We start from the raw sequence: 11,432 nt of genomic DNA, 5'->3' as shown, positions 1-11,432 counted from the left end.
CTCAAGTCTAAATGTAGAACAGCAAGTCAAGTCAGAACAAATCAACAGTCCAGTATCAATTTAATATCTTAAAGAAAACTAAATATCTAGGACTTTTCAATGCAATATGGTTTTAATAGGATAAAAACTTGGTAAGAGCATCATGAGTTTGATTTCTATAATCAGTTTCAACTTCAAGAAATTCAATCATTCCATACAAATTCAGAAAACAGAATTTAAATTCAGTCGTCTGCCGGAACAAATCTCATCACTTTCAATCTAAGTCATTTACACAAACACAAGATCTCAAGTCAAGACTTTAGAAACCTTTTCAAGTCATCAGAGTACAAGTCAGAGTCAAGTCCCAAGTCACCAGAACCCAAGTCAAGTCCAGTCTCAAGTCTTCTCTTCATGCATCAAGTCAAGTCTCAAGCAAAAAAACTGTGACTCCAGTTCTGACTTCTGACATGAACCAAGAAAGGAAGCATAGTTAGAAAAGTTATGTCCTTCTCACATTGTGGTTTCTGGGTGAAAAAGTTCCTTTGATCCCTCTCCTTCCCTTTTTCCCTCTATCCTTCTTCCCCTTCCTTCACTCCATTTACCTCCTGCCTTGTGCAGTTTATGTAATGAATAACCACTGCACACACACACACACACACACACACACACACACACACACTCCCCCCCTGGTGTACCTGGCCTGGCTGGTAGCGTCGGCCCTCAGCTGTTTGACGGCCACCAGCACCGGCCGGCCGTCTCTGTCCGGGAGCGGAGAGCCTTCCCCAAGGAATTCTGGGAGTCCCTCTGCCTCACACAGGTGGACCTGCAGCAGGAGAGGGAGAGAGAGAGAGAGAGAGAGAGAGAGAGAGAGAGAGGAGAGAGAGAGAGAGGAGGTTACACACGCACACACACACACTATGCATTGCAACATACTGCAGCCACAATATTGACTACTGCAATTTCAAAACTACAAGCAGTAATAATTTTTTCACAGAGGAAAAAATCAAGTCCAAATCAAACTTTTTCATTATCCACAGTGTTCACAGAAACCAGAAATACCAAAGTGACCACACTGTGGACATGCAGGACAGTGACGCCTGATGTGAATTCATCGAAGAGGAAATGGTTTGGTTGGATCGTTAACTAATAAAACTGTTTGAAAAGTAATTAGAAATAACCGCCTCGTGGTTGTATGCCTCCGCCAATAAACTTTGTTTTATCATTGCAAGGACAGTCTTTATTTATTGAACATATATAATTAATGTGATTATTAGGTCAACTTAAAGGATTTTGGTGTCTGCAAAAGTAAGTGACAGCACTTCCACCGTTTTTGTAGAACGACCCAAGATCATTTTCTCAGCTACAGTGGTAAGCAAAACATTATGATGTCACAGTGAAGTTGACCTTTGAACTTTTGGATATAAAATGTCATCACTTCATCATTTTATCCTATTAGACATTTGTGTGAAATTTTGTCATAATTAGCGTATGAATTCTTGAGTTATGGCCAAAAACGTCACAGTGACCATCTTTATCTTATTTTCACTATTATTATCAAGTTTTATGTGAAGCACTTGGTGCATGTAATTTCTTTGTTGTAAAGCACTTTGAGCTGCATTTCTTGTATGAAAGGTGCTATACAAATAAAGTTTGTTATTATTGACCTTTGACCACCAAAATCTAATCAGTTCATCCTTGAGTCCAAGTGGATTTTGTGCCAAATTTGAAGAAATTCCCTCAAGGCGTTCCTGAGATATTGCGTTCATGAGAATGGGACGGACGGACAGACAAACAACCCAGAAACATTTTGCCTCCGGTCACCGCTGTCGCCGGCACAGAGGCAAAAAAATGTAAATGATTTTGTTATTTTCTTTCCTGGCATGAGCTCAAGGCGGAGGCACACTGCCTGCGGAAACACTTTTAAACAAATTTTGGGAGTTTCTAACGGTGAGGCAATTTCAAGGGATTACAAACACTGAAAGTCCTCTACCTCTAACAGGTGATGATGTCACCACCTGTTGTACTCTATAGAGGGTGACATCATCACCTGACACTAAAGATCAGCCAATAGCAGATGGCAAACTTCAGTAGCGTGTTTTTTACCATTAGATGTCAGGCTGTACACAGATTTGAGTTTGGGGTTCAGTTATTCTTTAAGGCCTTATTCTGTTTTTATGAAATCCACAAACTTAACGATTGGCTCCTCCCCCTCACCTCTCCAAACTGCCCCCTCCCCCTCCCCCTCACCTCTCCAAACTCCCCCCCTCCTCCCCCCTCACCTCTCCAAACTGCCCCCCCTCCCCCCCTCCCCTCCGCCCCTCCTCACCTCTCCAAACTGCCCCCCCACCTCTCCAAACTGCCCCCCCTCCTCCCCCCTCACCTCTCCAAACTCCCCTCCCCTCCTCCCCCTCACCTCTCCAAACTGCCCCCCCTCCCCTCCTCACCTCTCCAAACTGCCCCCCCCACCTCTCCAAACTGCCCCCCCTCCTCCCCCCTCACCTCTCCAAACTGCCCCCCCTCCCCCCCTCTCACCTCTCCAAACTCCCTCCTCCCTCCCCTCACCTCTCCAAACTGCCCCCCCCCTCCCTCCCCTCTCACCTCTCCAAACTGCCCCTCCCCCAGCTTCTCTCTGAACAGCAGCCGTTGCCGTGGGAACTCTGCGGCGGAGATGTCCTTCCTGGTGAGCGAGTCGACGGTGAGCGCGGGCACGGCGTACATGTTGCTGCCCGTGACGCCCTGCAGCCGCACGATGTCCGTCTCGGCGTAGTGCGGCGCGTTGCTATGGAAACACTGGTGCGGCGTGCACTGGGTGACGTCGGGCTCGGCGTAGCCTCCGCCGCACGCTGCGGGGAGAGAGAGAGAGAGAGAGAGACAGAGAGAGAGAGAGAGAGAGAGAGAGAGAGGAGGGTGAGGAAGGTGATTGGCTCTCAGCAGACTGTCCTCACTGATGTTTGTCATTTTATTTTATTTATTTTTATCTACTTTCTCTTGACTGTTTCTGATTTTTTTTTTTTTAAATCTGAGGCTGATAGTTATGTGACTGAAAAAAACAAGAAAAAGAAATAAAAAGAAATAAAACAAGAACAAAGAAAAAAAGAAAGAAAAAGAAAGAAAACAAGAAAAAGAAAAGAAAAAAGAAAGAAAAAGAAAGAAAAAAGAAAAAGAAAAGAAAAATAAAGAAAAAGAAAGAAAACAAGAAAAAGAAAAGAAAAAAGACAGAAAGAAAAAAAATAGAAAGTTCAAATGAATGGGAGGTGTGAGACTGCGGACTTTAGATTTATTCGGTGTCTTACTTTCTCTTGACTGTGTTTCAGATTTTTTTTTTTTAATCTGTGACTGATAGTTATGTGACTGAAAAAAACAAGAAAAAAATAAAGAAAAAGACAGAAAACAAGAAACAGAAAAGAAAAAAATAAAGAAAAAGAAAGAAAACAAGAAAAAGAAAAGAAAAAAAGAAAGAAAAAGAAAGAAAACAAGAAAAAGAAAAGAAAAAGAAAGAAAACAAGAAAAAGAAAAGAAAAAAATAAAGAAAAAGAAAGAAAACAAGAAAAAGAAAAGAAAAAATAAAGAAAAAGAAAGAAAACAAGAAAAAGAAAAGAAAAAAATAAAGAAAAAGAAAGAAAACAAGAAAAAGAAAAGAAAAAAATAAAGAAAAAGAAAGAAAACAAGAAAAAGAAAAGAAAAAATAAAGAAAAATAAAGAAAACAAGAAAAGAAAAGAAAAAGAAAGAAAAGAAAGAAAACAAGAAAAAATAAAGAAAAAGAAAGAAAACAAGAAAAAGAAAAGAAAAAAGAAAGAAAAAGAAAGAAAACAAGAAAAAGAAAAGAAAAAAGAAAGAAAAAGAAAGAAAACAAGAAAAAGAAAAGAAAAAAGAAAGAAAAAGAAAGAAAACAAGAAAAAGAAAAGAAAAAAGAAAGAAAAAGAAAGAAAACAAGAAAAAGAAAAGAAAAAAGAAAAAAGAAAGAAAACAAGAAAAAGAAAATAAAAAAATAAAGAAAAAGAAAGAAAACAAGAAAAAGAAAAGAAAAAAGTAAAAGAAAGAAAACAAGAAAAAGAAAAGAAAAAATAAAGAAAAAGAAAGAAAACAAGAAAAAGAAAAGAAAAAAGACAGAAAGAAAAAAAAATAGAAAGTTCAAATGAATGGGAGGTGTGAGACTGCGGACTTTAGATTTATTTGGTGTCTTACTTTCTCTTGACTGTGTTTCAGATTTTTTTTTTTTATCTGTGACTGATAGTTATGTGACTGAAAAAAACAAGAAAAAAAGAAAGAAAACAAGAAAAAGAAAAGAAAAAATAAAGAAAATAAAGAAAACAAGAAAAAGAAAAGAAAAGAAAAAAAGAAAGAAAAAGAAAGAAAACAAGAAAAAGAAAAGAAAAAGAAAGAAAACAAGAAAAAGAAAAGAAAAAAATAAAGAAAAATAAAGAAAACAAGAAAAAGAAAAGAAAAGAAAAAAAGAAAGAAAAAGAAAGAAAACAAGAAAAAGAAAAGAATAAAAGAAAGAAAAAAATTAGAAAGTTCAAATGAATGGGAGGTGTGAGACTGCGGACTTAGATTTATTCGGTGTCTTATTTTGTCATATTTGTCACATTTATTCATCTTATTTTCATTTTATTTTTACATATTTCTCCACCACACTGGATCATGTCGATTGTTTTGTATCAAATCACTGGAAGAGCTTTCTGTCAGGAAGTGATGTCACTGATCACAGTTGATTGACGATAAACAGCTGATTCCTGATGCTGGCCGAGAGGTGAAATGTTGAAATATTTGTATGTCCTCATTATTACTATTAATGTCTCTCTGCCTTCCTGTGAAACCCTTAGTAAAGTGTGATTTTAGATAAGTGCGATATAAAATAAAGTTTATTATTTTTATTACTTAATGGTTTAGGACCAAAATACATTTCTGATCTCCTCCAGACCTCCTTCAGGTCTTCAGGTGCTGGTCTGCTTACTGTTCCAGGGTCAGAACAAAGCCTGGAGAAGCAGCTTCTAGTCTTTCTGCTCCTCAGGCCTGGAACAAACTTCCAGAACATCTGAGCTCTGCCTCCACTGTACAATCTTTTAAATCAGCTTAAAACGTTTCTGTTCACCAAGGAGACCTAGGGCAACACTCATCTGCACTGTAATATTTATTTATTTATATCTTTTTTATTTTCTTTTAAATGTGATTTTAATGCACTTTTCACTTTTCTAATCCTCTTGCACTGTCTTTCTTTTATCTTTTGATTTCACTTGATTTGACTTTTTAAGTCTTTTATCTTGTGGATCTCTTGTCTGTACTTTTGCACTTTTTAATTGCACATTTTTTACCTTTACTGTAGTTTTTATTACTCTGTAAAGCACTTTGAATTGCCTCAGTGTATGAAATGTGCTATACAAATAAAGCTGCCTTGCCTTGCCTTGCCTTACTAAGGTCCAGAAGGTGCCTGGTTTGAACCCCGGCCTGACCGGAGGCTGCGGGACACGGCTGGAGGGAGTTTATTGTTGCAATAAAATTCAACAATAAAATCTTGACAATGTTTTTCCATGATAAGAATTATTGTAAGTTCCCCTTTTCCCCATTTAAACAGAGATTTGTCATTTTTGGACAACATAGGCTACACAGATATAAACACTACACAGGCCACCTTTCATTCTAACTCCATAAGTTCTACGTCAAAACCCTCCTACAGACCTGGACTTTCACTACACACCAACATCTAGGCCCCAGCTGTTTAAGAAAAGTCATGGAAGGCCCTCAGAGTCAGCCATACTGTAAAACTGAGGCATTTTCTGACTGATCCGGTGGCGCTTCATCAAAACTGTCTCCCATAGGAATGAATGGACTTCCAGTGTTACAGAACCAGATGTGACAGATAAACTGTCCAGCTCATGTCTCCTCTGTCTCTGGACATTCAATCTACAGCTTTCTGTTTCATTCTAATGTTTCTGTATTTTATTTTGTCTGTTGTTTTTATGTCTAGCGTTATGCGCCATTAGTGAGTCTTGATAAACTTGAACTTGACTTGTTAAGATCTAAAGGTTTTGATCCACAGGTAAAGTGATAGTACAATGTGGTTAGGAACACACTTTCATGTAAAATACTTTTTTTTTTTTTCTTTTTTTTAGTTGTATCTGTTTTCTAGTTGTATTGTGTATCTCATGTATTACCTTTTATTTCTGTTCTTTATTTTTCTGCTTGCCTAGCAGACGACTTGCAACTTTCCCTACTTTTTATTCAACTTTATTTTATTTAATTGTGGTACTTTAACATCACTGTCTCTTTGAGTTTTATTGTATGTACAGAAGGGTTAGGCTAAATAAGAAGGTGTTCCATATCATACATTATAAATATTTTTTTTTTTTTTTTTTTTTTTTAGAAAAGTGCTATACAAATAAAGTTATTATTATAATAATAACATACAGCATAATAAAGTTAAAGAGAAATATAATAAAACATCTGTCTCTCTCCTGTCTTTCCTGTCTCCCTCCAGTCTGCTGGATCTGATAAAGCTGAAGATCAACCTTTAAAAGTTTGTCACACCTTTCAGCTCTTACCACGCAGCCAGCCTGACGCCATGTGACAGGAGGTCAGCAGGAGGAGGTCAAAGAGAGGGTTACCGAGGAGGAGAGCTGGAGGAGAGGAGGAGGAGGAAACAAAGAGAGAGAGGGAAAAAGAGAGAGAGAGGGAGAGGTAAAGGAGAGAGAGACTGCAGAACAAATCAGCATGCAGACTCAGCTTTCACAGCATCACAGAGACTGAGAGAGTGAACAGAAATGAATGGAAAGACATGAAAATGAAGAAAATATTAGAGAGAGAGAGAAGGAAAGAGAAAGAAAGAGCTTGGATGTTGGATACTTGAAGAGATAAAGGAGATTGGCTGCAGAGAAACGAGTTATAGAGCTGTAAATGATTGACAGGAGAGGTGAAGATGATTGACAGGAGAGGAGATGATTGACAGGAGAGCTGGAGATGGTTGGTAGTCAGTTGCTGAATCGTCCAGCAGGGGGCGGACTGCAGCGGCCTCATGTGTCTGACTTCAGGTCTGACAGCTCTGATTGATTTTATTTGACAGATATGAAAATATACATGAGGTTGAAAGTTGAAGGTAGTGGTCAGCAGGGGCAGGTCTGTCACTTAAACATAGAAAGGAAAAATCCATATCATACATTATAAACAGTATATATATATATTCAAAGAACACACTTTTGTTTTTCTGATTTCCTCTCAGCAGCTCCTTCACTGCTTCTTTGAAACATGGTCAGCAGTTGCTTTTGCTTTAATATTGAATGGTAATTGATCCCATTAAAACAAAAAAAAACATTTCTATTGCAGTGGCTCTAGTGTTTTCTGACTGTTTTAGAAACACTAAGAGCAAACAATGCTCTTACCCTTCCCACAAACTAGCCTAGTTTAAACACAAAAGCACAATTGACCTATTCGACATCCAATTAAATTTTTCGCCACCTTTTTTTAAAAAATTATTTTATTTTTCTCTTTTACTTTCATTATTTCCTTTTTATTTTTTCTAATTCATCTTGTCTTAATACATTTTCGTGTTGTCTATATTTGAACTGAATTTGCAAAAAAATTAAAGTGCAAATTGCAAACTATTTTGCAATACTCTTTTTTTTCCTCATATGTGTACGATAACTCACCTGTAAAAAAAAATATTTGTTTTATCTCTGTTCTCATGTATATCTGTTTTTTCTTTATTTTTATTGGGTTAGGGTTAGGGTTAGTCAAGCAGTCTCAAGGCCATCTATTCATGATTAAAAGCTATTAAAGGAATAGTTCACCCAAATTCTGTCATCATCTCCTCCCCCTCATGCCAAATGAAACACAGGTGAAATGTGTTAGTCCATATAACACACAGGGAGGCTGCAGCACAACTTGGTAGCAGCCTTCTCCAAAACAACTGAAGTCAGTGGGGACCTGTTCTTTAGAGCTCCAAAACAAAAACAGACAAACAATCACACTGTGAATAGAAAGACCTATACACCATTATTTGTTGTCAAATCAATCAGCTGTAGTTCAGATTTGCACTAAATGATGGTGTAAATATACTGTAGGTCTTTTTGGAACTCTGAAGAACTGGTCCCCACTGACTTCAGTTGTTTTGGAGAAGGCTGCTATGGAGTTGTGCTGCAGCCTCCCTGTGTGTTATATGGACAAACTTCACCTGTGTTTCAGCTGGCATGAGGGGGAGGAGATGAGGACAGAGTTTTCATTTTTGGGTGAACTATTCCTTTAAGGCCTTATAATAAGAGATTATAGAGGGCCATTACATCGGGCCAGCTGGACAGATTCTGGCCCGATGTTGGCTCAGTTCTGGCATGCAGAACCGAGTCCAGCTAGTCAAAGTCAGGCCCAGTAATTTGTTCCGGTCTGCTGAAATTGTGCCGAAGCCACAGAAAATACATTTGGCCCAATGACGGCCAACTGAAGGCGGCCTGATCCTTATGCCTGACGCCCAGCCGATTCACCCCTGCTGAGTCCGGACCAAAGCCGGCCCACGATCCGCCTCCTGACGCCGAGTCGGAGCCGAACGCCCCGACACTCACTGAGATACTTGCTTTTCTTTTTGTGTGAAACGGAAATCGGTGGAGTCTACCTTTCTACCTATTATTGATTATGGTGATGTGTTGTACATGAATGGATAGCGTGTATCATGGGGCTCTGAGATTCATTACAAACTGTGGATCTCTTACTCACCATTGTGTTTTATGCTCAAAAGTGAATCGGCCTGCTTTATGCGCACGCCGCCTCAGTCATTGGTATGTTTTGATTTACAAAGCCATTCTTGGCAAAATTCCTACTTATCGTCTCTTTTAAACTTGAAATATGGAAATTACAATCTCCGCTCTCGGGACATTCTGTGATTTGCTGTTCCCAAAGTCCCAACTGAACTGGGAAAGAAAGCTTTTAGGTTTTCTGCTCCTACTGCATGAAACAATCTACAGTCTGATCTTAAACTTCAAAACTTAGTAACCCTGAATGATTTTAAAGCTATGGTGAAATCTATTGAAACCAGGCTTTCTGTGTGCAAATGTTCTATCTGATCATTTTAATGTTACTCAAATCTATGTGTTTTCTAGGTCTCCCTTGTAAAAGACATCCTTGATCTCAATGGGACAAACCTGGTTAAAAAAAGTTTAAATAAAAAAATACTGCAGGTGCAGACGGGGTGTGGTTCCACTGGGAGGGGTGCAGCAGATTTACCTGAGGCCTCAGCGCTCTGGGACAGCTCCGGCAGCTTGTTCCTCAGCACCGCTGGGTTCTGGTACTGCGGGTCCAACAGGAAGACTCTCTCATAGTGAGGATCTGCTGAAGAGAGAACCCGAATGAGCCAACAGAGAACCAAACAACCAGCAGGAACGCTCCAGGAATACCAGGAGGAAGTACTTCTGAACCACAGTACTATAGGAGCTGAAGGTGCTGCTGGATTAGATTAACTTTAATGATCACTGTGGGGGAATTGTGAAATGGATGTCCCAATTCCCCACCAGTCTCCTCTTTCTTTTTTCCAAGAAAGCGCTAAACAGATGCTTGTGGGAAGCACCATGTTGTGGTTCCTGCTGTTCCTAGAAGACGATTGAAACCCCAAGCAGCTAAAACGGTGAAATGTTTGTAAGTTGTGGAGCTCTGCATGCTGAGCTCTCGGTGACTCCTTTTCCACCAAATTAGCTCTGGTTCTTGAACCGGTTCCGTTCAGGACTCTTGGAACCTTGGCGCTATCTAGAGAACCAGCCCGCGTTTCCACCAGTTTTGAGCGGAACCATTGAACCGTGACCACCATGTCGTCACGGTTCGCACTTGAAAACCTGCTATTTTTTGGTTCCAGCTGGGAACCAACTTTTCGGGTTCCGAACCAATTTATTTTTGGTCGAAATGCTCCAAACAAAATTAGGTGCGCGAACCGGAACAGAGCCCGTTCCATGTTGGTGGAAAAGGGGTAACAGACTCCTTTCCATTGAAAATAAGGAGGAAAAAGAAGCTAGAATGGTTCAAGGTGGGTACGCACTACGGCTCTCACAGTGAAGCCTGGTAAATGAATTAATTAATGAGTGAATTAATGAATGACTCAATCAATCAGTCAATGGTTTTCTCAGTTGGGTTATGAAATCAAACAAACCTGCAGTAATTTTGATCTAAGCGATAAAATACATCAGTCCTTGCCTAGTTAAATCACCTTAAATAGTAAAGTCAGCCTTGTGTAGACGGTCAGGACATTGTTGGGGAGCGTATCTATGTTCCCAGGGTCCTATGTTCCCAAGGTCCTATATTCCCAGGGTCCTATGTTCCCAGGGTCGTGAGTTCCCAAGGTCCTATGTTCCCAGGGTCCTATGTTCCCAAGGTCCTATGTTCCCAGGGTCCTATGTTCCCAAGGTCCTATGTTCCCAGGGTCCTATGTTCCCAGGGTCCTAAGTTCCCAGGGTCCTATGTTCCCAAGGTCCTATGTTCCCAGGGTCCTAAGTTCCCAGGGGCCGATGTTCCCAGGGTCCTATGTTCCCAGGGTCGTGAGTTCCCAAGGTCCTATGTTCCCAAGGTCCTATGTTCCCAGGGTCCTATGTTCCCAGGGTCGTGAGTTCCCAAGGTCCTATGTTCCCAGGGTCCTAAGTTCCCCAGTTCAATATTCTGTTAACACACATTAACCCTCCTATTGTGTTCGGGTCAAATTTGACCCGTTTCAAGTTAAAATATTTCATAAATATTATCCAGTTTTTTTTTATTGGAACAAGGCTTCAAAACAGCTATATAAACACAACAAAACCAATGGTTAACATTTTATTTGATTTTGAAGGTCTCTAACCCTAACACTAACCTTTGTCACGTTCCCATTATGTGCCATATAAATCTGGGGAACATAGGACCCTGGGAACATAGGAATGACTCCCATTGGATACTTATTGTACAGAGTCCAGTTCTACCCTCAATTAATGAAATTCCCTTAATTAATTCCAGGTGGCAGCACTGAATGAAGCCCATAAACCAGACCTTCGTGCTCAGTCTGCTATTTGGAATTCCAGGAAGTCCCAAAGAGTGGAGTCATTTTGTGCGTTCATCGGACATATCGGAACATGAATGTCCTCCAAAGTCGAATTATTAAACCGCATGAACGCACAGTCTGTGTTCCCCCTACCTGCGGGGGCGGTGCCGGCGCGGGGGGGCACCGGGGGGGTCTGGAGGATGATGGTGTCGCTGCAGGACGACAGGCGGACCGTCACCTCCTCGTCTAGGATGCGACGAGGAGCCTGGAGGAGAGGGGGAGGGAGGAGAGACAGGTGAGACAGAGCGACTAGAGGCCCTCTGTGTTTTGGCGAGGAGAAAGAGAAATCAGATTTTTAATATGTATCCCAGAGACACATGTTATTCTCAGGTGTAGATGTAATCCAGATAAATGAAATCTAGTCACAATCCAGACATAGTTCCAGAAAATGGTTCTTTTGGCTTTGGCACCTTAGCCGAA

At 40.1% G+C, this 11,432-nt stretch overlaps 1 protein-coding gene across 1 annotated transcript in view; it reads right to left on the bottom strand.

Annotated features, from left to right (window-relative positions):
- Positions 1-11,217, bottom strand: part of LOC139668026 (discoidin domain-containing receptor 2-like) — a gene marked incomplete at its 5' end in the record, with an annotated part of 17,233 nt that extends 6,016 nt beyond the window's left edge. The window contains 4 exons of the mRNA XM_071547503.1: positions 675-802; positions 2,578-2,822; positions 9,185-9,286; positions 11,106-11,217. Of these exons, the coding sequence (XP_071403604.1) occupies positions 675-802; positions 2,578-2,822; positions 9,185-9,286; positions 11,106-11,217 (587 nt within the window). The remainder of the gene's footprint in view (positions 1-674; positions 803-2,577; positions 2,823-9,184; positions 9,287-11,105) is intronic.
- Positions 11,218-11,432: the final 215 nt, after the last annotated feature.

Source organism: Centroberyx affinis, unplaced genomic scaffold, assembly GCF_046629955.1.
Source record: "Centroberyx affinis isolate AG114_WGS23_722 - 3 ecotype Tasmania unplaced genomic scaffold, CSIRO-AGI_Caff_v1 ptg005961l_1, whole genome shotgun sequence".
NCBI classification, from domain to species: domain Eukaryota; kingdom Metazoa; phylum Chordata; class Actinopteri; order Beryciformes; family Berycidae; genus Centroberyx; species Centroberyx affinis.
Note: the sequence above shows the minus strand (reverse complement) of the source record. Positions and strands in the feature narration are given on the sequence as shown.